At 37.8% G+C, this 27,613-nt stretch overlaps 4 protein-coding genes across 4 annotated transcripts in view; 1 reads left to right on the forward strand and 3 right to left on the reverse strand.

Moving 5' to 3' along the window:
* The window catches only part of LOC134825041 (uncharacterized), an 852,482-nt gene that overhangs the window by 284,528 nt on the left and 540,341 nt on the right, over window positions 1–27,613 (reverse strand). The window lies entirely within an intron of this gene.
* On the reverse strand, window positions 89–2,222 carry LOC134822023 (myosin-11-like). Its single transcript, XM_063832858.1, has 2 exons — window positions 1,228–2,222; window positions 89–1,056 (listed from the first exon to the last, which is right to left on the reverse strand). Exons 1-2 carry the CDS (start codon window positions 2,188–2,190, stop codon window positions 292–294), a joined length of 1,728 nt encoding a protein of 575 aa, XP_063688928.1. The 5' UTR covers window positions 2,191–2,222; the 3' UTR covers window positions 89–291.
* LOC134825889 (ribosome quality control complex subunit NEMF-like) lies at window positions 8,014–26,746 on the reverse strand. Its single transcript, XM_063838080.1, has 15 exons — window positions 23,791–26,746; window positions 23,306–23,462; window positions 22,885–23,087; window positions 21,161–21,290; window positions 20,834–20,986; window positions 18,385–18,579; window positions 17,843–17,936; window positions 11,715–11,814; window positions 11,476–11,579; window positions 11,077–11,282; window positions 10,593–10,707; window positions 9,667–9,829; window positions 9,398–9,565; window positions 8,916–9,148; window positions 8,014–8,729 (listed from the first exon to the last, which is right to left on the reverse strand). Exons 1-15 carry the CDS (start codon window positions 26,734–26,736, stop codon window positions 8,615–8,617), a joined length of 5,082 nt encoding a protein of 1,693 aa, XP_063694150.1. The 5' UTR covers window positions 26,737–26,746; the 3' UTR covers window positions 8,014–8,614.
* The window catches only part of LOC134824991 (uncharacterized), a 43,605-nt gene continuing 27,841 nt past the window's right edge, over window positions 11,850–27,613 (forward strand). The window contains exon 1 of the mRNA XM_063837037.1: window positions 11,850–11,871. The gene's annotated coding sequence lies outside the window, so the exon portion shown is untranslated. The remainder of the gene's footprint in view (window positions 11,872–27,613) is intronic.

A 27,613-nucleotide genomic window follows, 5' to 3' on the forward strand; every position in this document is an offset into this window, starting at 1 on the left:
ACCTTTACATTTTACAATCACTATGAATATTGATTTTTGTTGCCTTCGGTAAAAGACGTTCGCGTTGTATGGAAATAAAACAAGAAGGCAACTTACAAATTTAGTTACTAACAATACAAAAAAAACAGAAAAGTATGATATTATCTATAAGTGATGCATTTATTTCTTAAATATAATGATAAGGTTTAATGTCCAACATATTACATGTTTAAGAAGTTATGGAAAGAATAATGTAAGACACGACGTATGTTATGAGTCGTATATATCTGTCCACTACCTACTATATTGAGTTTATAGACGTTCAAGTTGTCGATTAAGTTTCTCTTCTAATGCTATTTGTATCATCATTTCCCTCTGAAGAAACTCGAAAGCCATTGCAGGTGCGTATTTCTCGGGCTTCTCCAATATTTCCTTTCTCATCGTGTGATACTGCTTGAGAACATCATCAGGTTCAGTCGATCCTTCAACCCTCTCCAGAATGGGTCCTAATAGGTTGAGTTTCTTAGTCGCCTCCATTGTCTCCAGAATGTTCGTTTTTGGAAGGAGTTCAGCCAGACGCTCTAGCTGGTTCTCTGTAGTTTTAGTGGTAGACTTGAGGAGCTGTTCAAACCTTGCTAATTTACCGGTGGTTCGGGACACAACATGTTCGGTATTTTGAAACTCTTTGTGGTTCAACTCGCGCTGTTTGGCAATAGTTTTCTCCTTGTTGTTCAGGCCCTCTATCTCCGAGGTGAGGTTCTTTATCTTGTCCTGCAAGTTCTCGACACCACCCTGCAACATTCCCAGCTCCGGTTTCAGTGACTGAACGATCTGGTATTGTTCCTGAGGGAACTTGTACTTGTCCTTGTTGGAGAATGCCACGTTTTTAAGAATAGCAACGTCGAGTGCTCCTGCGTCGAATATGTTCTTGAGAGCTCGGTCCCTCCAGACGGTGCAGTTCACGTCCATGGAGTTGGTCACGTCCTCGAGACATGTCTCCAAGTCACGTGCTACTCGAGCGTTACATTCTCTGATGCCTGCTACTTTCTCGTCAAGGACACTGTTAGCCTCTTTCGCCTGAAATTAGAATGGTTAGTTCGCTTTGCCCAGTTGATCTACTGATGACATCACAAGTTATGAATAGTAAAATGGGAAATTTTCATAAACCGAATCAAACGTCTGCCCTATGGCTGCTGTTAAAACTTATACTTTAAAATTTTATATTTGATATTGGACATTATTAATGACCTCTTCAAGCTGAGCTTGCTTCGTCTGCTGAGACTCATCAAGCGCCTTTTCCATGGCATCTAGTTCAGCTTCCTTTAGTTTCAACATCCTCAGTTTCTCACTCTTCTCATTCAAATCTTTTTCAATATCTTCTCTCCTTGAATGGAGGGAGTGGGATGCTTCTACTCTCAGATCCTCTTTGGATTCGAGCTTCAGTGCTTTCCTCTGTAGCAAAACCCTACAAAGGGCTTCATTTCTGAGATCCCGATTTGCAGAAGATTGAGCACGTGCATCCGCGGACGCGTAGTTCTGTTTCTGTATCTCCTTTCGTTTGTTGGTAACCGCTCCTTTGTAAGTTTCTACCTTGGACTCCGCCTCAGTAAGCTGCATATTGCTCTCCTCTAAACTCGCTGTGGACTGCTGTACATCTTTCTCAAGATTGCTCAATTTCTCTTCAAGCTGTTTCTTTTCTGCCAATAGATTATCTCTTGTGCCAACATCTCGTTTCAAAAACCCATCCCCAGTGTAGTGATCGTTCTTCCCGAACTCCGTTTCAACTTTACACAATTCGCTGAGTTTTGCTTTCAGTTGGTCGTTTCTCTCTTTCAAAACCTTTAGACAGTTGGACATGTTTATTTCTATGAGCTTGTTTACTCCTGCAACTTCGGATTTTGCATTTTCTGCTGACAGAAGTCCAAAGATTTCTCTCTCAGTTCCTTCAATTCTTCTCTGCACTTCTTTAGAAGGCTGTATTTCATCCATTGTAATCAACGATTGCATCTGAGCTTCCTTAACCGCATAATACGTTCCACTCATTTTTAACCTAGCCAATCGTTTAAACTCGTTTGCTATGTCTTCGTGGCCCTTCAGTTTAACGTGAATTAGCTTGTTACCAGCATTTCGTTCAAAGTTTGCCCTCTTCTGAACTACGGAGTGCATTTGGCGTTGTACGTCGAAGAAGTGATCAATCTTTGTCGCTTCCATGATCTTTGGGTGTCCGCTAGAAGCCCTGTTACCTAAATTAGACGAATTATTGTAAATAATGAATGTGGTATAATAAAGGGCTATTCTAAGCTCACAGGAGTCTAAAAGTCGATAGCAAAATTAGCGAGTCCCCACTCAAAATAACTATCTCAATCTGTACTCTGTAGCTGTAGTTGTGAGCAGTCATGTCTACTTTTAACATTTAATCAATTTATGACCCTTCATCATTTGGAACTTTGAAAACTGCATGAAGATGCTAAGATTCGTGAACTGTCTGAAGTCCAAACTGAAAATGGTATAATTGATGTTTTGGGACAAAGTGAGAGTCTCCACTCCGTTTTTCAAACAAATAGTTGTCGACGTTTCGGCCCAACGCCCAGGCCTCTGTCATGGACGAGACGTTACAATTACGTTACATAGCTCAATAAATTTTTACAGATTTGTAGTGTTGTAATTAGTTTTCAACTATTTGTTTGAAAAACTGAGTGGAGACTCTCACTTTGTCCCAAAACACCAATTATATGACCGACCCACTCAAAACAGCGAAAGCAGATTGTTATTATTGAAAATGGTATCGTTTAAAATTCACTGCTAGTTGCAAAGTAATATTAAAGTGGCCAATATGCAAATGCAATGTATGTCAAACGACCCGATCTGGTACGTATTTTGAATTCAGTTTCACGTGTTAAATACCTCCGCAAAGTTATTTTCTCAATATCACGGAGGTTCGATCATGGATCGTAATTTGGGTGCGCGCAGAGTTATATTATGTATTAGAGTTCATATATCTGGGGAAGTTATATATGGGGGAGGGCGGCGGTTAAAATTAGCAAAATCTTTGATCTTACTGACGTCATATGTGAACGCCCCGGCCCTACTATTTACAGGGAGGGCCGGGCCAGATTTAAAAATTGTAAATATGGTTGTTGAGCAGCTTTTTTTCGATTCCAAACATTTCTTTCCTTTTACTTTTAGTTTTTTTACAGAATGACCTAAATTTCAGAATTTCCAGTTCCTTAATAAAAAAGATCTCATCAGAATAGTTTGCTGGTATCAGCTACGTAATATGTGAACGACCCCATATGACGTCAGCAGCCGAATGGGGAGTTGGTTGATACACGTTTTAACCCCTTTTTCATTTTTGCGCGCGGCGGCGGCTTTTACTAATTCGCTCGCCCAAAAATTTCACGTGACTTTTATTTTGGTTTTTATAGTTTTGCAGCCGTACAAAACGGTTTTACAAAATCCTAACCAGAACCCCGAAGCTATCCATAACCATTACTACAACCCTAACCCCAACGTACCCGAGCCCTAAATGCTAAACAATGATCGAATTCATGTTTTACTTACTGAGCCGCGCTCAGCCTGTCATTCCGCCGAATTTTTATGAATAGCCTGAGGTCCCAAGGTAATTTCACGTGACTTTGGTTTTTATGGTTTTGCAGCCGTACAAAACGGTTTTACAAAACCCAACCCTAACCATAACCCCGAAGCTATCCCTAACCCTTACTTGTTACTACAACCCTAACCACTAACCCCAACCCGAGCTCTAAACAATCGAATTCATGTTTTACTATAGCCTGTCACGTGACCAAAACGGTTTTTTGCCCATAACTCTCAAGGGAAGCATTTTTACCATACGTCATGGGGAGTGATTCTTGACGGATGTTACTCGTTTACATTTTTTCGAAGTAGCGCGCGCCGCCTTCTTCTGCCCGACGGCAAGTGCTACGGTTGATTACAGGTGGGGGGTTTCGGTCGTTGATTACGTAATCAAACTTTTCTTTTTTACCCTCTAGAATAATAACTATTTGACACTATTTATGATACATGTTACGTATCACAAATATCGGCGCGCGAAAAGTGGCATGCAACGTATGTCAACAATATTTTAATTCAAATTCCACTCAATTTCACTCTGATAGTGATAAAATTTAGAAATTGATCGAATATCCGGCTAAAATAGTAAATAGTTTAGAAGGTGCTTGGCCGGATATCATAACAATGATTTCGGCCTCGGCTCATCAGGATAGCATGATCAGGGTAGCATGAAAAGTAGAGAAAAGTGTTTTCTAGGAAAAAAAGTCAAGGGGGGGGGGGGTCAGGCCATGATTATGTAATATTGCTGTCAGGAGGGGGGGTTGGGTCTTGATTACGGTTGATTACGGAAGGGGGGAGGGGGGTCAAAATTACTAAAATATTGATTACGTAATATATGTGAACGACCCCCAACTAAACAAAGCGAGCTTGATTCACGATGTCAATCCTTCGCATCTCGCCGATCTGCATACGTGGTTGCGAGATGCATTATTTGATGCGCGCGCGACCCAGTAGTGCATTGCGCTACAAAAAGCAAGCGTACTAAATCACTTTACAGTCGATCTTCGAAATTTTTCTTAAAGGGCCCCCAACAGTTGAAACCAACTTGAATCGATGTATTTTCGGACGCTGATTCAGAATCACCCCCGGCCCCATGGCATAATATTAATAGGGTTAAAATGCTCCCCTGGCGAGATATTGGCGAAAAACTGTCTTGATCACGTGTTACTGGGCCGCGCTCAGCCTGTCATTCCGCCGAATCTCTATTCTATATGATTATGAACATAAATATAATAGCCTGAGGTCCCCAGGTTGCAGGTAATGATTATGAACATAAATATAATAGCCTGCGGTCCCCAGACGTAAATATGAGCCGTGCTGATGTCAGCAGAAATGCCGGAATTTTGGCAAAAGTTTTGTTTCGAATCAATTTTGTTGACAGTAAAACTTGGCTTATTTGCTTGATTTCAGCAGTTTGATGAACTGAACTCTGTTGTGTGTTGACCAACTGTTAAAATAAGACAGATATCAATTGTCCCTGCGGGGGGGGGTGTAAGCGCTTACACCCGTATCCCCCTGTCATGTCAGCATTTCAAAACACCCTCGCTGGCTGACGGGAGAGTTATTAGTTTGTTGATGGGGGTGTCTTTCAAATAATCACGTCATTTAAAGGGGGTCGTTCAATGCGGTTAGTTAACGTCATGGGACTGGGGGAGGGAGGGGGTTGAAATTATTCAAATTAGCAAAATCTTACTGACGTCATATGTGAACGCCCCGGCCCTACAGATAGGGCCGGGCCAGATTTAAAAATTGTAGATACATGATACAAGATACGGTTGTTGAGCAGCTTTTTTTCGATTCCAAAGATTTCTTTCATTTTAGTTTTACAGAATACAGAATGACCTAAATTTCAGAATTTCCAGTTCCTTAATAAAAAAGATCTCATCAGAATAGTTTTCTGGTATCAGCTGGCAACTGGGGAGGACTGGGGGAGGGAGGGGGTTGAAATTATTCAAATTAGCAAAATCTTACTGACGTCATATGTGAACGCCCCGGCCCTACAGAGAGGGCCGGGCCAGATTTAAAAATTGTAGATACAAGATACGGTTGTTGAGCAGCTTTTTTTCGATTCCAAAGATTTCTTTCATTTTAGTTTTACAGAATACAGAATGACCTAAATTTCAGAATTTCCAGTTCCTTATATAAAAAAGATCTCATCAGAATAGTTTGCTGGTATCAGCTGGCAACTATATGATTATGATTGGTTGTTGATCAGCTACCGGAAGCTGAGTAGAGCCTGAAGAATAATGATATAAAAGTGATTACTAAATTACAACTACAAAACGTAAACGTGGCCTGATTTTATATCAGGCCATTGCTTTTACCAGAGCCCTCTCGCTTGCAGTAGTAGGGCGGAAAATAGTATTAGTATTCCGAATACTTTACTGTTTCAGTTTACTACGTTACGAAAGCTCATCAGTAGTTTGCTTACACATTCTCTTGTTCTGGTTTGTAAATTGTAAATGGATCCAGATTGAGAGAGAGAGAGATCCTGTCAATACTAATAGATCATCCTTTATTCCTTCATCTAAGAAATTATCTGCCGTTTGAATTAATTAACTAAAAGTTAGGTCGCATAACCATCCGATTTTCAGCGGATCTAAGTAGGTTTCACTTTCCCTGTCCTTGTCTAAGAACGGCAAATTGTCAACGCATACCAGAAAAATAAATTTGTTTAAATATAATACATAATATCAACGGTTTAATTAATAAACGAATTTGTAAAATTCATAGGATTCTCACCATATACCATTAACATTAACAATTGTAACAACAAGGGACCATGAGCCACTCTAATAGTAATCTTACCATGAAGATGGACACGCTCATTTTCAAAGGAGTCTTCTTCAGCCTATCCCCGGTTAATATCACTCTGGGTATCGTGGTGGTGGTACATAACATAATCATCTTTGGAAACTACTACAAGGACAAAACCAAATTAATAGCCGGTTTATTCATGGGTATCGCTATGGCGGACATTCTGAAAGCACAAGGAGAAATTGTAATGGCAGTAGTGAGTATTCTGGTTAATATGGGACTGGTTGGACAAGAAGCTCTGTATAAGAGCTTGCTTTACTACATGGTCACTGCTCTACCTGGGGTCAACTGGTCTAAGCTCTTCAATCTAGCCATGACCGTCACCCTGACTGTCAAACTCGTGAAACCATTCGACAGAATTAACACTTCGCGTCTAAAGATAGTCCTTGCTCTCTGCTGTGCAGTTATAACCTTGCTGCACATCTCAGACATGGTGGCAATCTTGGTGTTTTTCGAAAGTAATATTCCTCTTGCTTTCATCACCAAGGTTTTTCGCTATCTCGTTGAAGGTTTCAACTTCCCGGGACTGCCCACCATAGTTGCGGTGCTTTGCATGCCAGACCAGAATGGAGTATCAAAATGTGCCAGGTCTAATAACAAAATAGAACTCCAAAGCAAGTACAATTGCTTGTTGTACATATATGTTATTTTTTACTTCATTTGCATCCCCCTTGTTGTCCTTATCTGCATGATAATTCAGATAAGATATTTGAAGGGGATGCTCCAACAAAATTCAACCTCTTCATCTATCTCCAGCACAGCCAATCATGTTACAGTCACTGTCTTTTGGGTGTCTGTCCTTTTCTTTTTGTGCAATGCAGCTTACTTCCTGCTGGTGATGGTTTGGCACCATTTTGACCACATTGATTACGTCCACAGTGACCGGTTTTGGGTGAATGTTGGGATTGTGTTTGGGTTGGCAGAGTTTACACTCCCCCTGATGTATGCGTTGATCTACCCAATCATTCTGATAAGTAGAAAACCGGAGCTGAGAGAAAGATACGTCGGGTACTGGAGAAGGATCACCAGCTGCTGTGGACTGAGATGTCTCAACAACAGTAGCACTGAGGGTACTGGAGAAGGATCACCAGCTGCTGTGGATTGAGATGTCTCAACAACAGTCACACTGAGGGTACTGGAGAAGGATCGCCAGCTGCTGTGGACTGAGATGTCTCAACAACAGTAGCACTGAGTGTACTGGAGAAGAATCTAGAGCTCTTACCAAAGACAAAAGAGATATGATCAATATTATGGTTATTAGTTATGTGTGCACAAAAATGATTGACAATACTACGAACTAATGTTTTTTATGTGAATCAAATATATTATTTGTTATTGGAACCAAAATTGTTTCTATTTTATTAATTTCGGTGAAGTCAGATCAAACTCAGGGGCAAAGGAAAACAAAGTCATGTTTTAATCAAATTGTGAATTAGAATATATACATCTCATTGCCCCACCAGAGCAATTATTTGCACTAACAGTGTTAATACAACTCTGATCGAATCTCAAAACGACCAATTCAACAATAATCAAGAATTCTTTATTCATTAAAATTTTGAAGTCGTCTCACAATCACGGTAAGTCATGATATAGATCACCCCGTCAAAAAACTTAATTATCCCACTTATGTAAGACGCAAGTTTATACACATCATCTTCGGTATGATACATTGTTATAATGTTAACAAATTAATTTACTAAATATATATTCTAGCAACTTCGCAACACTTGAATACTTGATACCCAATCTTTTTAAACTATAATCAACATAAAAATATTCACGACAAAAAATAAGTAATGCTCGATATTTGTTACCGAAAAATCAAAGCGAAACTTCACTACCATTTCCAATTCATCAGGTCCCACAGGAAATGAAAATCAAACAATACAAAGTATATAATACAAGGTGTTTCAGGACCGTAATAGACTAAATGGTAACACTACGGCGAAGAGAATTTAGGTAGGATTAACTTTGAAAATGTCAAGAAAGATGCGCTCACTTCTGAATGCCCCCACTTATCGTCAAGTCTCATTGTATTGAGCGAATAACATTGTCCGACTAGATTTAGATATCTGGATTGAACTGACGTTACTAAATAACAATTTAAAATCAGACCACAATTACGGACCTAAACTGCACCTCTCCTACTTAGGCTCATATTAACTCTAAAACCCCCATGATTACCCAGCAACGAGGGTAGCCTCAAAACTCTTCAAATATGGAATCAGTTCGCTAAGGTGGCGTTACGGATTGTGTTATAGTAATGGATTGCATTCACTTGCAAGAAGGAGGTGAGCGTTAAAGCCCATTCTTTTAACCTTTCGAGCGTTACCGGCTCACTGAAATGAAAATGTTGTTATAAATTAGCGGTTTTATGTGTGACTAAGCTTAAGAAAGGGTTTGCAAAATAGGGAAGAGTGCACAATACAAAGGAATGCACCCAGGAGATATGAAATATTTAAAACAAAATGTGATATTTTCATTTCATTTTTTTAAAATAAATAAATTGAGACTTCACAACTCACTCAATAAAGTTGATAACGACGTACTCCTGGGCGGAGCCGTAGAGCGCCACTGCAGAGTTAGCCCCCACAGTGGCGGCATGCACCAGGTGGCTTGACGCCAAAATCCAATATTCCGTACATAACTCCATGTATTTTAGCACGGTCGTTTCCAGCCACTCTATCTTTTCCGGTGTTGCCAAAGATTTAAGGAGGGAGTAGCCTCGCTCACCTGCGTCAACTGCTGCAGCCTTCATCTGAAGTGGACCATATTTTGAAATATGTGATAACGTTATTACCTCAAAATGCTAAGTATAAATTGTGCCAGGATAATAGCTGGTGGCCGAAAATCAATAATTTTGAGAGCTGTTAATTAGTTATCCTCTTAACACCACAACTTGTAGCTACTGGGCCGGGCGGCGCACGAAATAACGGTTCTCGATCTTACGAGATCGTAGCTGAGGAACGAGCTTGAAAGGATTGACATCGTCAATCAAAACAATTACCTGTTGTGCAATCTCTTCCCTATTTTCAATCAGATAATTGACATTAGTCTGAACGAAGACAGCGAAAAGGGCGAGGGTTGAGGACACTGAGTTACAGATAGTGTAAATGTACTCCATAAGTAAGGGTACGTGAGCCATGCCATACTTGTTTACCGTGTCAGTGTATTCCTGCAATAACTGAGATTAAGGAATGTACAGCAATCAAACGTTGAAGAATTGCTCGTGGACAGAATGTTCAAATATCAGACAGCAATAAAAGGAGTCCCTACCTTGACAGTTCCGAGGACGTGAACAACAGTCTCATGTTGCAGTAAGCCTGAGTATATTCGTCCAGTTCGTGATGCCTGGAAAGATCCGAACTCTTTGACGTCGTGAAGGATGTAGGCCGCACTCACCACCACCATCACCAACAGAGCAAGTTTCAGAGCGCCCCTGGAGGAGAGGCAGACGAGATGAGAAACAAGATAAGATATTAGAGTGACATTGCTTTCTTGACGGGTATTATCAAGAGAGAAGTGGGCGTATTAACAATATAAGATGTAAGTGGGACATTTCAGATGACTGGTATTTAGGTATAATGGGGCACGAAAAAATAAAGTACAACGCTTCAAAACCAGAATGTGTATTTCCCATGAAACTTACCGCATGATAACAAAACTAGCAAAGAAAACGCGTATTTCCTAGTATGAAGAGTACAAATGATTTTTAGTCTACATGTAAACCTGACCACACAGCACAACTGAGTTTACACAGAGCTATGATGTAAAAATAAGCAGCTATCTGTACATACGGACAGACAATACAGTAACTATTTCCTCCTTAAGTCCAGAGTCTACAATAAAAAGTGCACTGTATACTGTAGTACAAGTAACTATACTCATGGAACACATTCGTAAATGAGAATACTTGCAACTATAATTAGAAGAGGGGGGTTATTGTGTCGCTTGCAGAATTGTAGCATAAAACTTGCAATAATATTATTTCCTTGCATAATTTCCTTCTATACGTTAGAACGATGTAGTGATAAGGATGTAAGGCTCTATTAACCATTTCATACCTTTTGATCGTCTTACCGCGACTTATTACGTGTAATTGTGACCAAGTCGGGCCAAACGACCACTGAAGTTTAAAATTGGCCATACATTACTCGTCCATGTCATTAGTCCTAATAAGAGGTTTTAATTGGATGACTTACTTGAGAGGGGATCCGATAGCATGGATCATGTCGCTGCACAGCTCCAAGGCTCGTCTCTGATTCTCTTTCACTTTCGTTTTTTCGGAACTGGGGGTCAGGGTGACCACTAAATAGTCTGAAAAGTATCGCTTTAATATTGAGTTTGTGAATAAGATGAGCCAAGTTTGTTAAAAGATCGTAGTTATTTTGATACTGGGGATCCCGCTATTAATATATTACGAATATAAAGCCAATTTGTTCTTTGTGAGTCAGAGCTATCTTGACCAAGTATGGTCAAATTATTGACATATTATACCATTACAGGAGATACTTTAAATCAGAAAAATAGGCAACTTCATCAGCCTCTGATTATTCGGAGATGATGGTCGGCTTTGGTAATAGTTATTTTGGTAGTGCTGTTAGTGTTATATTAAGCATTTTATTTATTTGATGGACGATGGTTGACCATTATGACCATAGTGATTAATTTTGGTTTGATACGTACTGAGGGTTTGTTTGAAAGCATATCTATTCACGGTCTTAACAACGATGTTCCAGTTGTCGTGGATGTGTTCCAGCAATGTCACTGAATTGTTGAGATGTTTCCCAAACATCTGTTGCCATAGCAACCAACATTGAGCGTCCTGCTGCAAGCACTCCAAGAGATACGTGAGGGCAACGGTTTTCTGCTTTGCACTGCAGTGCTGTAACCTAAAGCAGAGAGATAGATCATTAGAAGATGATTTTCACAAGAGAATCGTATGATACAGTTTGGGTAACATCTCTTAAAATTGGGTGAGAAGTTCAGAAATGTCTCAAAATAATGTTTCATATCTTCAGAATTTCAGGCAAAATTAGTTAGTTAAACCAAAATAATTGGTCAAAAATCACAATTGAGTGTTACCTAATGAGCAGCGAAGGGAAGAATGAGCGAAGTCTTTTATCAGAATTGCTAGAAAACGCAAAACACTTAACAAGATCTAACACTTCCATCAGCACAACTTGAACCTGCAAATGAATCATTTAGAAGATCTCAATAATAATTGTTCAATGAATAATCAAATATCGATTTGCCATTTGAATTGTATCAAAACGACCAAATACTCTTCCTTTTTAGGATTATAAGCTTTTATGTAAACTTACATGCGGAAACAGGTTGATATTTGGACTGAAGACAAGGTCGAAGTAGCCGAAGAAATCACTTGGGCCCAACTCAATGGTCTCGTTGCTTTCACTTATCTCACTGTAATATTATGTTTCAAACTAATTACAACACTACAAATCTATTACATTTATTGAGGTATGAGATATGATAGACGAGCGTAAGTGTTGACGTGCAAAGGACTGCTGTGAGTGTACTTGAAGATTACTCATCCTCCTCCTTCTCATCAAAACTATTCTCATCAAAACTACTATCTGGACTGAAGGTATTGCGTTTACAGTGTTTATTGTGCTTCTGAACATTGAACTCTTGATAATATAACTATGTCAAATAATCAGAGCTCAGACATTAGTCTCCACTTTTGTGAGCGCCCTTTAGAACATTTGAACTTTTCATTCCAGTCTGAAAAATCAGAGAACTGTAACAATTGTCTGTCAAAAGACATCAAGATTGACTTTTTAGAAAAAAAGTTGTCTTTATTGAATGAAATTATCAGAACTAGTGATCTCATTGCTCAGTACAATGATAGTCTCATATCAGATCAAATTCAAATACAAGAACAGAGTTTTAAGTGTGAAAATTTGCTGCCGAACTTATCAGAGGAGATTGAATGTGAGATCATAACCATTACCCCTCAGTCACACGTTGTTATCAATCAAGTAGAAGCGTTTGATGTAGATGACATTGTTGTGGAAGATGTTGTATCGGACAGTTTGTTTGTTGACAACAATGTCGTGGACAAGGTTGTTCCACAGGAGGTTGTTGGAAACGAGATTGTTATCAGTGAGATTGTTGTTAACGAGGTTATGGCAGACGAGGATGATGTGTCTGATCTCCCTGTATCTACTGCTACTGGTGAATCACGGATCAACACCCCTAAGCCCAGAGACAAATATCCAAACTTGGTCCCTGCCCCTGTCTACGATCCTATAACACCGGGGCCAATGAATATATCTGTAACTTGTTCCCCATCACCAGTGAAACCAGTTACCCTACTAGATGATGGTCCATTCTCTAAATTTTCACTTGATCTATTAATGGAAGAACTTGAGTTCAGTCACGGTTTTAAAAACAGGAAATCGGTTTATTTTGGTGACTTTCCCTATGAGTATTCAGGTGCAACACATGACCCAAAAAGTGTACACAATGATTCCTACCTTGCTAAACTCAGCTCCTACATTAATGTGATATTACCCAATTTCAGACACAATAGTATTCTCGTCAATCTATATGAAACTGGAGCAGAGTTCATGCCAGCTCATAGCGATTCTGAATCATGTATTGTAGAACACTCTGATATTGTAACCATTTCACTTGGTGCGACGAGAACACTGCAAATTAGATCAAACGGCAGCAATGAAGTTGTGGGCTCTGTGCAGCTTCAGCATGGAGATGTCTTCATCATGTCCAAATTGTCTCAGGCTGACTTTCAACATGAGATACTGCCAGACGAAATGTGTGATGAACCCCGGATCAGCATCACCCTAAGACTGATGAAGCCCCCTAGGATCACTCAGTCAACTGAGTTTGGTCTGCGTTCACCGCCCCCACCCATCCCTCATTCAGGACACAAACTGACAGACTCTTCTTCACCTGCACTCTCAGTTTGCAAACAGCCAGCCAAAGCTTCACAAAAGTCTGTCCTATTCATAAGCAGCTCTATGTTCAGGTTTCTTGATGCGGACAAGTTATCATCGTCCACTGTTAGTGCTAGTAAACTGTTTTATCCTGGGGCTGATGCCAAAGTAATGTTAAATAAACTAAAAACTGACCTACACTCCGTTCCATCCCCATCTATTATTTATATTATGACAGGAACTAATAATGTGAACACAGTCTATTTTGGCTCAAAGTCACTGAAGGATGCAGCGGGTGACATTAGTAATCTCTTAAATTATCTCAAGTCAGTGTATCCGAATGCAACAATTAATGTTCTCAATATTCTTCCCAGGAGTACAAAAGGCCGCAATGATGTTGTGGCAGAGCTGAATAAGGTTATTAAGGATATGTGTAGCAAAGATTCTTGTTTTAATTACATTAGCACCCATAATTTATTTAACTATAATAGAAGTGGATTCAGGAAAGAATTTTATTTTGCCAGACCATCTGCAAAAATATCTGATAACTGTCACCTCAATACAAGCGGTGTTATTCGACTTGCTAAATTTCTGAAGTATTGGGCCCATAAGCAAGTTTGAATTTTCAGAAAGATTGTTAACATTTATTTCATCTAGATTCTAGATAAGGGATAATTACACATTGTTCCTCATGTTTATTGAAGTTTTAGAAAGTTTTGTTATTATCTCATACAAATTTGCCAGTTCTGCAATTTATCTTATTCTGACAAGTTTATAGCAGCATAAATTGGAAAAATTTTCATGCTCTCACAGCAGTTCTTGCATTAACCCGTGCATTAGTAAAATCACAGTTTCATACCATGCCAAAAAGCTTGCAGTGGGACATTGCAACATGCAGGGAGGACTAACAGGTATGCCAAAATGTCTTGAAATCCAAGATCTAATCTGGAAAGAGAAATTAGATGTTTTATGCCTGAATGAAACAAATCTTAAGTCGGATATTGACTCAGCCAGTCTAAACCTACCCAAGAATTTTACTTTTATCCGCAAAGACCGTCCTAACGACAATGGTCATGGGGGATGTGGCATTCTCATCAGTGAGCACATAAAGTTTAAAATGATTCAACTAAACTTAGTTTTGCAATATGACCAAATCGAGGCTATTTGGATCCATCTTACAGATTGCAATATTTTCATCTGCTGTTTCTACAGATCTGAGTTGTTTAGTCCTCTTGACAAATTTTTAGATTATATGACAGACTGCATGATGAGTATAGGAAGTAAGAATGTTATTTGGCTGGGTGATGTAAATGTAGACCAAAACAACATCAGCAGTATGAACTATAAGAAATTAGACATTACAATGAAAATGTTTGGAATGGTACAGGTAGTTCAGGATATTACCCGCATTGCTAAACTAGGAAACAGAATCACAAAGACCACAATCGATGTTGTCATAACAAACACTTACTCCAAGTTTCTTGACTGCAAAGTCCTTGATGATTGTATAGGAGATCATCAGGTCGTAAAGTTCATTGTCGATTTCAATGTGCATAAGGCCTCAAAATTCAAGAAGTTACTAATAAGAGATCACAGCAAAATGAATGTTACTGCTCTTAAAGAATTTTTGGAAACCTGTGATTATAGACCAATAATAGATTCAACTAGTCTGAATGATGCAGTTGATGGTTTAAACGAACATATTGATCACTACTATGATCACTTCTGTCCAATTAAACAAATTAAGTGCCATAGTGATTACATCCATAAGCCATCTCCAGAATTTTTAGAAAGTAAGAAATTGAAAGGGAAACTTTACCGTAAATTTTTAACACACAACAAGAACAGACGTATACATCCAAATGGTGTTATACACTGTAATAAATGTGACTCATTATGGATGGCATATAAACGGCAGAGAAACTATTCAACCTATTTGTCTAGAATTAATAGGAAGACTAACTTAGCAACAGAACTGAAAGCCAAGTGTGCCATGAATGATCTAAAGGGTGTATGGAAAACGATAAAGACAGCATCAAATCTGCCTGTTAAAGCTAACAATATCAATAACAACCTTGATGCTGAAACCACCAATAAATATTTTGCTGAAATAGGTCCAAAGATCCAAGCAGAAGTGCAGCTGGAAAATGAAAATGAATTTCTATCTTATCTACAAAATGAGCAGATTGACAACGAGACCAGCTTGAATAGCTTTACTGAAATAACTGAGTCCAATATCTTAGACTATGTGGCAAGTATCCCTTGTAGCAAATCCACTAATGATCATATACCATTGAGAGTGTTTAGACAAATTTTACCTGCATTTATTGCTCCATTAACACATCTTGTAAATTTGAGTTTATCCAGTGGCATCATGCCAAACAGCTGCAAGGTTGCAAAAGTCACCCCAATCCATAAGGATGGTGATACTGAGAATCCTAGTAATTATCGACCAATCTCAATTTTACCGATTCTTGGAAAGTGCATCGAATTTTGTGTGAACTCCCAACTGACTCAATATCTTGATGAAAAGGGAATACTTTCAGAGCATCAATATGGTTTCCGTAAAGATCACTCTACAACTTATCTCATGTTAGATCTGTTTGATCGTATATTTACTGCTAAGAACAGTGCCAAGCATCCTGCAATTATCTTCCTGGACATCAGAAAGGCATTTGATACTGTTAACCATGATATTCTCATTCAAAAGCTGAAGCATTATGGAATAAAAGATACTGCATTGAGCTGGTTTAGGAGCTTCCTCACAGATAGATTACAGCAAACTAGAGTTGGGAGTAGGATAAGCAGTTTACATTCATTGAACTCTGGAGTGCCTCAAGGAAGTATATTAGGACCAATTCTATTCAGCATTTTTATCAATGACCTGCCTAATGCATGCCTATTTTCTAAACCTTATCTATTTGCTGATGACGGTGCATTATATTTTGACAATATATCTAGAGGAAACTATGGTAACATCAAACAAGAGTTGAAATTAGTTATCAGATGGCTTCAGGCTAATAAACTATCCCTGAATAATGAAAAAACAAAACTAATGATCCTTGACTCTAAGCCTAACCTTGATGCCATCCTTGTTGAAATTTGTGATGACCTTACTTTGGTAATCTGTGAAACTAAATCCCATAAGTACCTTGGACTTATAGTTGACAGCAGATTGACATTTAATGAACATATTGATAACATTAAGAAAAAGATATCCAAAAGAATTGGTGCTATGTATAGATCAAAAAAACTTCTCCCTCTTAAGTTCAGGAAGATGTTTGCTAATGCACTTATGTTGCCACATTTTGACTACTTAGACACCATCTGGTCAAGAACATATAAAAAACGACTAGGAGAGTTAGATATCATGTACAAAAAGGTTGCTAAAATAGCCCTAGATGTAAACATCAGAGAGAGGTCGGTTAATGTATACAAAAATATGGGATGGCTTCCTCTCCATTTGAGACGACAGGTTCATCTTAGCTCATATATGTACCGTATAATCAATGAAACATGTCCAAAGCATTTTATCGGGAAATTCTCGTATATTTCTGGTGGATCACGTGAGGCAGAAAACTGCAATCTTTATACTCCTAAATCAAGATCTCACAAGGAGTTTAACTATCTAGGAACTAAGGCCTGGAACATATTACCAAAGTCCCTTAGAGAGTGTGACGACGTTAAGAAATTTTCTAAGTTATACAAAGAAACTCTTATGAATATGTTGCTAACTGATGAGAATTACCAAGGGGATAACTCTTACGATAAATTCATGATCCCACCCAACACTAGCCAATGTATCTAGGCAGTTATGTTATTTCGGTTAAGTTATCTCAGTACATAAGTGAATCCAATCTATCCCCTGCAATCAAAGTATTTCCATGCCTATTAAGCTATTACAGGAAATTAGGAACATCAGTGGAAAGGTGCACTGTCAATCATTATTGCTCCATACCTCCAGTCCTCCTGTTATGTGCAATTCTCACTGTATGCTCCTCATTTGTATCAATTATATTGATGCTACATTGTTATTGAATATGAAATAATTTTCAACCGTATTAATTTATTAACTTATTGTAAATAGCAAGTTTGACAAAGGGATTACGTTTATTTTACCCGGAGTTCGTTTAAGTTTAGTATTGTAAATAGTTAATTTGACGAAGGGAATACGTCTATTTTACCCTGAGTTATGTTTTAGTTCAATCTTGACACAATTTTAAAATTATAATTTAATTATTTTATATATATGTATTGTCCATAACTAGGGTGGCCTGCTAACAGAACCATGATCTGCCTTGATTCATCCTTCAGCACAGAGAAAAGCTCCTTTTTTTATACATTATGATTACAGAGGATCTGATATTTAGATATATATTGCTGTGCTGTAAAAATTGACTTTATTTATTTATTTATTTATTTACTAAAGTTAGTGACATTAAATGTTTTTTCTGAACGCCCTTGAATCACGTCATCGCAAATCGATTTTTTAAAAGGAAACTGCGATAAATGAGATCATACATATTACATACCTGACAACATTTTCGAGGCATTTCAAAATGTAATCTTGAACTGGTCGTTCTGTTTTATGAGTCTGTAAGATCGGTAACATCCACGTGAACCACACTGAAAAGGTCTGATTAATATAAACGTTTATTTGGTCAATAAAATCCAGAATGTTTTTATTTGGCGATTTTCAGGGGCATTTTTCAAATTTTCATACCATTTTGAATCCGTTTACTTATGCCACATCATGAATGACGCGAATAAGAAAACGCGCGATCACGCCGCGCGAATAACCGATACCATTCACTATATTGATTTAAATCGCGCCATCCAACTCTCGCAATCTTTAGTAGACTCATATCTGAGATGGATTAGCCTGGATCTTGTAGAGTGTCGAAATAGAGCAAAGTGTGATTTCATCACAGATAAGATAAAATAATACGTTGCATCATAATTAACAACTTTTATCATCTTGTGTTTTTCATCGAGTCACTACATAAAGTGGAACTCCAAAGTTCGATCGCGTTCGAATAAAAAAATTAAAATCAACACTTCGAAAGTCACGTACCTTTGAGTTTAGTGTCGAGTTTATTCCTCGGTACCATCTGAAGACACCAGAGCATGGCGACACACTCTTTAGTCCTGGCTACACTGTCTGTTATCAGGTGCTGTAGCTTGTTGGTGACCTCTTTACTGTGCACAGTCTTAGGACAACTGTGTGCCATGCATTGGAGTAGTATTCTGTGATGGTACCCACACGCTCCTGCAAATATTGAACCTTAGTGGAAGTTCATATTGACCTCATTTCTGAGGAAATTACCATCGAACGATATCTAACTAACATGCTTTAAAGTTAAAGTAAATCGGGATTTTACTGTATTAATTTAATAATGTTTGTGTGTACGATCCTGTTTAATAATAAATAATAATAAGTGCGTCATAGAAAATAAAGAGAGAGAACGAGATATGAGAGTGAGCATTTTTAGATGTTTCCAGAAAGTTTTCGTATGTTCCAAAACGAGGAATCAAGAACGGCTCTAGAAGTGCCAATTCCTTAATCCACGTGTCAAGTTATCCTCTGCAATAACTTAACATTAACTTAATATCAAAAATATGACCTAATCATCTTGTCGATATATAATATGAAATTAAGCAGCCACTTCATTCCACCTCTTTATGCCAAACTTTTTGCAGCGTAAATAATTAAAATAGTAAGCCATTGTGTAAATGTATTATTAAATGTACTATTATTATCACAATCTAAACAGATATTATTGAGCTTGCTAGTTGTAAACAAAAGATACATACATCATCATCATTTATATGTAGCAGATGTGCTATTTTTAGTTAACGCATAATTAGCCACTATCCTGACAAAAAGTTGTCGCCTGCAAAACATAATATACCGGTTCTAAAATCACATATTTAGCGATCTTTCTCTTGCCTTTAAGTCCACAAGGCTCCCTCCATACCATATGGGCGACTGGTTTGAGTGGTACCACTTTGGGTGGCTGCAATCCTCTGTGTTGATGTACTGGTGTTGCCCTTAAGTAATTGTCTTAATTTGACTTGACGTGGCACTGTACCATACCATGGCTGTGAACCTCAACCAAGGGTTCATTTCAGAAGCCGTAGCTTATGTTTTGGTCAGGGGAATCACTCCATTTTCTGTAACAAACACTAGGTTCATCTATCACATTATCTGAGCACTCATTAAGATGGTATTCGGAAGCCCGACTCGCTAATCTCACTAAAGTGTGAAACAGTACATCTTGATTGATGAATGGTAATCACGATAACGCGTGGATTCAACCCTTAACTTAAAACCACCGAAAAATTAATTTAATCTTGCCGTATCACATGTTGCACTTGAAACAAACATTAGTGTAAAAACCGTACACTTCTATTTATCTGAAAACTTAATTGTAATTCGGGGTACCAACTTCCAAGAAAGAAGATGAGGCAAGGAAGGGCAAAGATAACAGGTCCAACCCGGATATCCCACATAGAATCAATGTAAACAGTAGGTAAACATATCATCAAAATTATATGACAAATGAACCAATCTTTATAGTCTAATTTATGAGGGTTTGTAAGACACGTCCTCAGCCAGTCGGGGAAAAGTGTCAGAAATATGTCTGTCAATTACTGTACACCATACGGGATTCTGTCATCACCCGTATAATAATATGTTATTACACACGGAGAGTTATGCGATCCTAGCTAACTAATCAGTACTAAGCACTGGGTTCTGAGAATAGCAGTTTTGGATCTACATTTTTAAGATACGGTTTGGAAAGATATCAGTTGGAATGATATCAGGTTTGTCGCAGGATCACGATTTTGTTATAAGTCATAGCTAATTTGTTGCATCTGAAAATTGCAGGATATGTTTAGCATAGAACTTGTGACAAGAAGTTTTATATTACACGAAGTATTTCTATCCTTATAAGGCCTGATTATCATGTGATCCATGAAACTGCCTGTTAATTATGTGTGACCTCTACACTGATACACAGTACATAGTACAGAAGTTTAGGACAGACCTTTATCACACGAAATTCTCAGTGATCGCGAGATTTAATTAATATGTGATCTTGCTCAATTTTTCCGTCAAATTCGAGTGCACGAGTATCATTCTAAAGTCTGAACCTATTTTCAAATTATGAAAACGATATCTCAATCGATATCCTTTCAGGTGCCTAAAACAACGCCAAAGCAATTACATAAGTATGATGACGTATGATGTACAAGAGGGTTCAAATAAGATTTGGGTGTTATGTATTCGAAGCAGCACCTGGTCGTCACTCAGTCATAAGGATCGTGTATATTGATTAGGGAGGTTCAACATATCAAAATGTCGCCAAATTATTATGGGCCCGGCCACATCCATATTAATATTATTGATGCTCCATGAAAAGAAGACAAGGTGCAATCAGTTGGATTCTAAACTGCCTCTTTGGGAAACTGTCATCGAATAATGATAAAACATTATTTCCTGGAGTTATTTTACTTACCATTTCTGACATCCCTTGCAAGTCCATCAAGCAGTTCAGTGTAAAAAGCAGTCATAACATTGTCAGGAATCTCTTTGAATATGCCAGAGATGAAGTCCTGCAGCTCCGTCTCTACCATGTTGTAGGGGTAGGCACTTTCATACATCATCAGACCTGGCACAAGTTCATTTACTGTTAAATACTCTATGTGGGATACTATAAAGAGAGAGAGAGTTTGGCATTAAATAGTGTAACTCATATTATTAGTCAGCCAATGAATTTATTTTGCTATATCAAAGTATTACAACCCATTCAAAACATTAAAAATAAACTTTGTCAAAGTATTACCTGAATCGCTCTCCCGAAGAGTGATCTTCATGTGGAAGTAAGACTGGATGTCCTTCAGCCAAACTCGAGGGTGATTGGGAAAACGTTTTTTAACATCTCCTATCAGCGCCTTCATATCACTGATATCAATCTGAAATGAGAATGGTTTTAAGATCGGATTGCATGGTTAAATACGCTGATTGATCGCGAAAAACAAATTTTAGATACTAAGTTCAGATGGTTACTTTCACAGACAAATGAACGCAGTCTAAAACATCGCCTAAACGAGTCACGTACCCATGCTATTCACGTGATCAATGAGCACAGAATTATGCTCTGGTTACTGCATAATTCTGTTGGAACTTAATATTTGAACCTCTCGTTTGGATGTATTATTTTTAGAGCAGCATATTATTCTAAACTACCGTGCAATTGTAGCCAAGTTGGGCTCCATCTTACTTACTTGTTTAGTTCTCATAATTAGGCTCGTCTACTTAAGAGAGACCCTTGTAATTGTACTTTATAATCAGTAATCTTAGTAATTCAACTTTTAAGGCCAATGAGTGACGAAACGTCGATTATTTCATTAAGTTTTCGCAAGTCATTTGCCATGTTTCACTTTGTCTGTCAAGAGCCGTGATGCTCCCTACTAAACACTATAGTATACCATCTACATTTTCGGCCTTATGAGATCTATAGAATATGATCTGAACAGATGGCTGGAAACGGATTCAAAACGACGAATTTATCAAGTTATCATTCGAAAAAATGAACATCTTCATCAATTATTATTTAATTTGATATATTTCTTGAATGAGTGATAATAGCAAGTCATACCAGAAAGAGTGCAAGTTTCAACATTCAGGGGGGGGGGGGGGCAAAAGTCAGTGTGCAAACGGTGGCCTTAATAGCTCAGTCACTGAGTGCCCAATTGAACTAATTCTTTCTGGTATGACTTACTATCACCACTACACTGGTTCGAGGAATTTGTCAAATCGAAAAATATTCATGCTCATTTTTTTCAAATGAAGGTACATTTTCGCATTTATTTGATAGTTTGGATAGTCGGATCGAGCTAAATTTTATTGAATTGTGTTTGGCCATTCGAATTATGTTTGTCCTGAAAAAATTAGAGTCGTAGCTTCTCAGATGACCGAGATACGAAGCATAACGAGTTTATTCATTACGTGTGATCAAGTCATCAAGTGATTGGTTTACCTAATCAAGTGATTAGGTGACCCCGTTAAACATTATGGGAATTGTTATTTGTTCATTAAGGGTGCCTAATTAAGGTGTCGTGTCACGGTGTCACAAATTCAAATTTGTTAACGAGATACACAAAATGCTTGATAACTTCGTCATTTGATAACTTCGTCATTTTTTTCAGATCAGATGCAACATTTAATAATCTACCGTCTCTGATAAAATTAGGCGTTCAGCATGTTCAGAGAGAACAATATAGGTGTTTTAATATTGAATGGGCGTGGTCTAAAATATTCGGGTTTTCAAAAGGAAGTAGGTACAGTATGCCATCTGCAAAGCAACAACTCTCAAATATAAAACACGGCGGGGGTATAAGACCCAACGTTAGCACACTGACTTTTGCCCCCCCCCCCCTGCTGTAGTTTCACTACACACGAATTTTTAGTCCTTTGTACATAGCCATAGTAGATGTCATTGTTTTAAAATAGTTCGCATTTTTAGCACAATTAAGTGACACAATAGTTAATTGACGAGAAACTCACCAACTCAAGTTGTTCCAACAAGATCTCACGTTCGGCTCTCTTCACTTGGGCAACAGGAGAGCCCTTCTTTTTAGGCTTCAGTTTACCAGAGATACGCGGCTTAGTTATCAGGTTCTCCTTGTTATCTGAACGCTTCTTTTCATCTTGGTCTGATGACTCGTCTTTCATGAGCGTGTAGATGTTCTTACTCTCCTTCAGGGGATCTGAAATAAGCATTGATTATCATTTTGGCACGATGCCCATTTTTCTAGCTATTTCTTTTTAGAGAGATAATTTTAAAATATCGGACAATGACATTAGAATTTTACCAAAAGTATCCGATGTACAAAAGTCTACGATGTGATCATTGGACATTAAATCATATAATATGTCACAATATCTGCATATAGGTAGGTTGTAAGTACATATTATTGTAACTCACTAGAAATGCCAAAGTTTTCGAAGGATTCCTCTTCAGCAGCAACAGTAGGCAGTTCTTTCTTCTGTTTTTTAGCAGCTTTCTTACTGAGAGGAGCTTTCTTGCTCTTGCCAGCTACTTCCCATTTATTCGACATGTTCTTGAAGGAGTGTTGCCCTAGCTTTGAAATGTGCAGATATCAGTTAATTTGAAATAAAATTTTGCATGCTACATGTCTCAGATATCAAAATGTAATGAGTATTTGAGGACAAGATTGATTCGATACAGAGAAATTTCCAATAGTCATGAAACATGAGGGTTATCAATTAATTTTAGAAAACAGGAGCCAACAATAATTAGAATGTGGAGATAAAAGCCTTTAAATTATAACACAAATAGTTTTAAAAAACAAAATATATCAATATGATACCATTTGCATTGCTTGTATGATAAGAACTAAAAATAATATCAGCACAGTTTTGGCAATCAAATAACTTAAACAAAAATCATTTCTTCCCGTGTCCATGCAAATTTGGGGCAGAAATCTTAACTTTACCAGGAATATTTACGGTCATATCAACATCTTTCAAACTCTTGAACACATTCTTTTCTTGTAACAAAGCATTTTTGTCTCTAGTGAACATATCTAGAATGGTCTTACATGCTTTCCCCTTCTTAGTTGCACCAGGTGTCAATTTCACTCTGTATTTACAAGACGACATGGAATTGTATGGAGCAACAAAAGGAATTCCAAATAAAATAGTGTCTGAAGGTAATGGGTTGCGTACAAGAGAATCGAGAATGTCAATGGGCTCATCCTCGTTATCACTTAAGTCAATTTCTAATGTTGGAGCAGGTTTCGATGGCTGTACTTTGGGTTGAACATCTTCAGTGCCCATAGTTTTTGCAACATTTTCTTTATCAGTGTTGTCAGGTTCATTGGCTTCTTTTTTTACTTCTACAATTTCATCTTCTTCTTCTTTTAAGTCTTTGGTCAATGTTTGCAATACCCTGTCTGCTTCACTAAGCTTTACTTTCTCAACTTCCCCTTTGTATCCTGCAACAACATTTTTGGCAGTCGATGTAGCTCGGTACTTCAATTTAGAGTTACTAGACCCAGTCTTACCCTTGCCTTTTTTATTACCAGCTGACCCTAATAAAGCCATCATTGCCTCTCTCTCGTCATCGCTCTGGTCTTCATACTTCTCCATTCTCTTTTTCTTCCCCTTCTGCCCTCTTTTAGGCCGGTTATCACACTTCTTTGGTTCAGAAACATTTTTTCCATGAGATGGTTTCTTTGGTTCTTGTTTCTTCTTGTAAGAAGGATTGTGGGCAGTTCCAACGAATTCAGTGAATTCAGACTGCTCTATTTCTGGTTCCGGCACTGCCGATATGTGAAGATTGTATTTATCAAACAGTTCCTCAAGAACATCCTCATCACCTTTATTGATCAATGTATTTTCATTCGCATCACTATCAGGATCAGATTGTTCTAGTTCAAGATCTGCTTCTTCTGGCACATCAGTCTCCAATTTGGCTTCAATTTTAATCTCAACTTTGTCGTTGTTATGGAAAGATGGCTCCTGAGAAACTTTTCTTCTTTCTTCCACACTTTCATCATCGATTTTGAATAGCACAGAAAAGCCAAGAATGTGTTGTGCTGGGGGGAGGTAATTTTTCTTTCCTCTTATCATGAAACTTCCAGTGGTTAAGTACTCTCCAGTTGGGGCAGTTTTAGAAACCTGCTCAGCATGAACCCAGTATGCACTTGTAACAATCTTGTTATTCCATGCTGAACTTTGGCAAAGAGCAAAACATCCTGCTTCCATCATGGTTTTTGGTGGTAGTGGATCACTTGACTTGTTCTTAACAATGATCGATGTGGCACCATGAATATCAGCATGAACATATGAATCATTTTTCTTGAGATATTTCTTTACCAAAATTTCGTTCTGTGTGGCATCCCTACCACCTATAATTATGTAACCTTCTGAACTTATAAACCACAAAAACTTCTCAAACCAAAGCATCTTTCTTGCCTTTTTTATTGATGCTACAATATTTATATCTTTTATTGTTGCCTGAGTTTTCTTTTCAGCATTCTTCAGAGCAACAGCAGATGACTGGATTGTCTTTTCCTCTTTTACAGCAGACTGTTTCACCTGGTCAAAATACTGTTTAGCATTGCTGTAAGCACCCATAGCCAAATCTATGTCAACATCAACAGCAACCACCTCTTCTTCGAATGGATCTTTAAGTGACATAGTCATTTTGTTGTTCTGTAAGTTTATTTTTCTTATTGCCAGAGCTGCTTGGTGATTACTTTCTTTACCCTCTTGAACCAGTTCATCTATCTCTTCCCAGGACAGACGATTAGCAACCAGATTTTGAATGGTATTAATCGCTTCTTCAACACATTCTAGGTTAACTTCTATCAAATAAGCTTTGTTGGCTGAATCTTCTTGCACGTTTTTCAAGACTTTTATTCTATTTTCATGATCAGTTTTGATATTCTCTAACTTTTTCATGACATTCTTTTCTTTCTGCACTGATTTTATTTCAATCTTCTGGGTCTCCTGTTCATAGAAAAATACATCAATAGCATCATTGTATGATGGAAACTCCTTCGATTCCATTGATGTGCACTGATCAAACACAATTGGATGAAATTCGTCCATTACTGAATCAGTGGCACTGCTTTTAACCTTTTTGAAGAATATGAATCCACTCTTTAATGTCAACGGAAGAGAACTAAACTTGCAGTGTGCAACTTCCATTGATTTTTGAATTTGGGAAAGATTGTCCAAGACACTACTTTCATTGATTTTCTCGTTAGCATCCATACCATTTTCTCTCAAACAATGTTCTATGAGGGGAATGCTATATGGAAACATGAAATTAAGCCACCGCTTAAGCTGTGTGTTGGGTTTAATGTCACTTGTATTACTGTTCATAATTTCCATGTTTGGACTTGTTAAAGTCTGACAAACTTCAAAAGGATAGAAATGACCAACTGCATATCTGATATCCTCCTTTTCATCTTCTCTTGTCCTTAATATAGCAGTGATCATATACTGATCGTTACAAAGACATATGTTTCCTTTGTCATAAAGTTCAATAATTAAATGGGAAGAAAACTCTTCACTTCCAAACTTCAGATCTACAATTCTATCACAACCAATTTGAGAGACACTTGTTAACCTCTTGTTCCTCATAACTTTTCTACATTTAGCCGAAAATGGGGAAGGTATCATTTGTTTTGGCCATTCAAAGGCAGTCAAATGAATTCTAGAACCTGATTCTATATACAACATCGATTTCACCTCTTGTCCAAACTTGATGATATATGATTTGTTGTTTATGTCGTAGACATTGATAACACGCAGATCTTGAACTTTTGATTTAAGTTCGCTGACAATGCATGCAACATCGAAGGAGTTAAACTTGATCTTCATCCTATATCCTAAAAAATAAGTGTTTTATTGAGAAAATAAACTTCAAAGTTAACTTGGACTTAACTCAAAGAATAAACAAGGCATTTGAGAAAAGACAATTTTTTTTTGAGAAAAGACAATTTTATTATTTATCACCAATTCAATACATAATCAATAAATATATATCCGAATAAATTTGATTAAAAATTAAATGATACAAGTATGCTAGCAGCTAGCGCGCTTATATTTGATAAATATTCACGCTGTTCAAATGGGTTTTACCACACCGCCACTCACATTAGCACAGTTGGTGAACGGACCCAGGCGCTGTTAAGCTTTTATGAGCCCTGGTTGACTGCTGAGAGTGGCGAAGGGGCTGATATTAATTTTATCTTAGTTTAACCTACAGGGTGGGCCAAAAGTCAGTACCCATACGTTGGCCTTAATAGCTCCGCCGTGTGTTATATTTGAGAGCTGTTGCTTTGCAGATGGCATAATGTACTTACTGGTTCGAGGATTCCGTCGTCAAAATTTGAAAATTCGAATATTTTAGACCACGCCCATTCAATATTGAAACACCTATATTGTTTTCTCTGAACATGCTGAACGCCTAATTTTTTCAGAGACGGTAGATTATCAAATGTTGCATATGATCTGAAAACATGAGGCAAAACGGATTAGAAATGACGAAGTTATCAAGCATTTTCTGTATCTCGTTAACAAAATTGACTGGGTGATTATGTGACACCGTGACACAACACCTTAATTGGGCACCCTTAACAATTCCCATAATGTTTAACGGGGTAGTTAACGGGGTCACCTTATCACGTGATTAGGTAAACCAATCACCTGATCACACGTAATGAATAAACTCGTTATGCTTCATATCTCGGTCATC

The sequence above is a fragment of the Bolinopsis microptera genome, chromosome 1 (genome assembly GCF_026151205.1).
Source record: "Bolinopsis microptera isolate Bmic1 chromosome 1, MBARI_Bmic_1.0, whole genome shotgun sequence".
Taxonomy (NCBI): domain Eukaryota; kingdom Metazoa; phylum Ctenophora; class Tentaculata; order Lobata; family Bolinopsidae; genus Bolinopsis; species Bolinopsis microptera.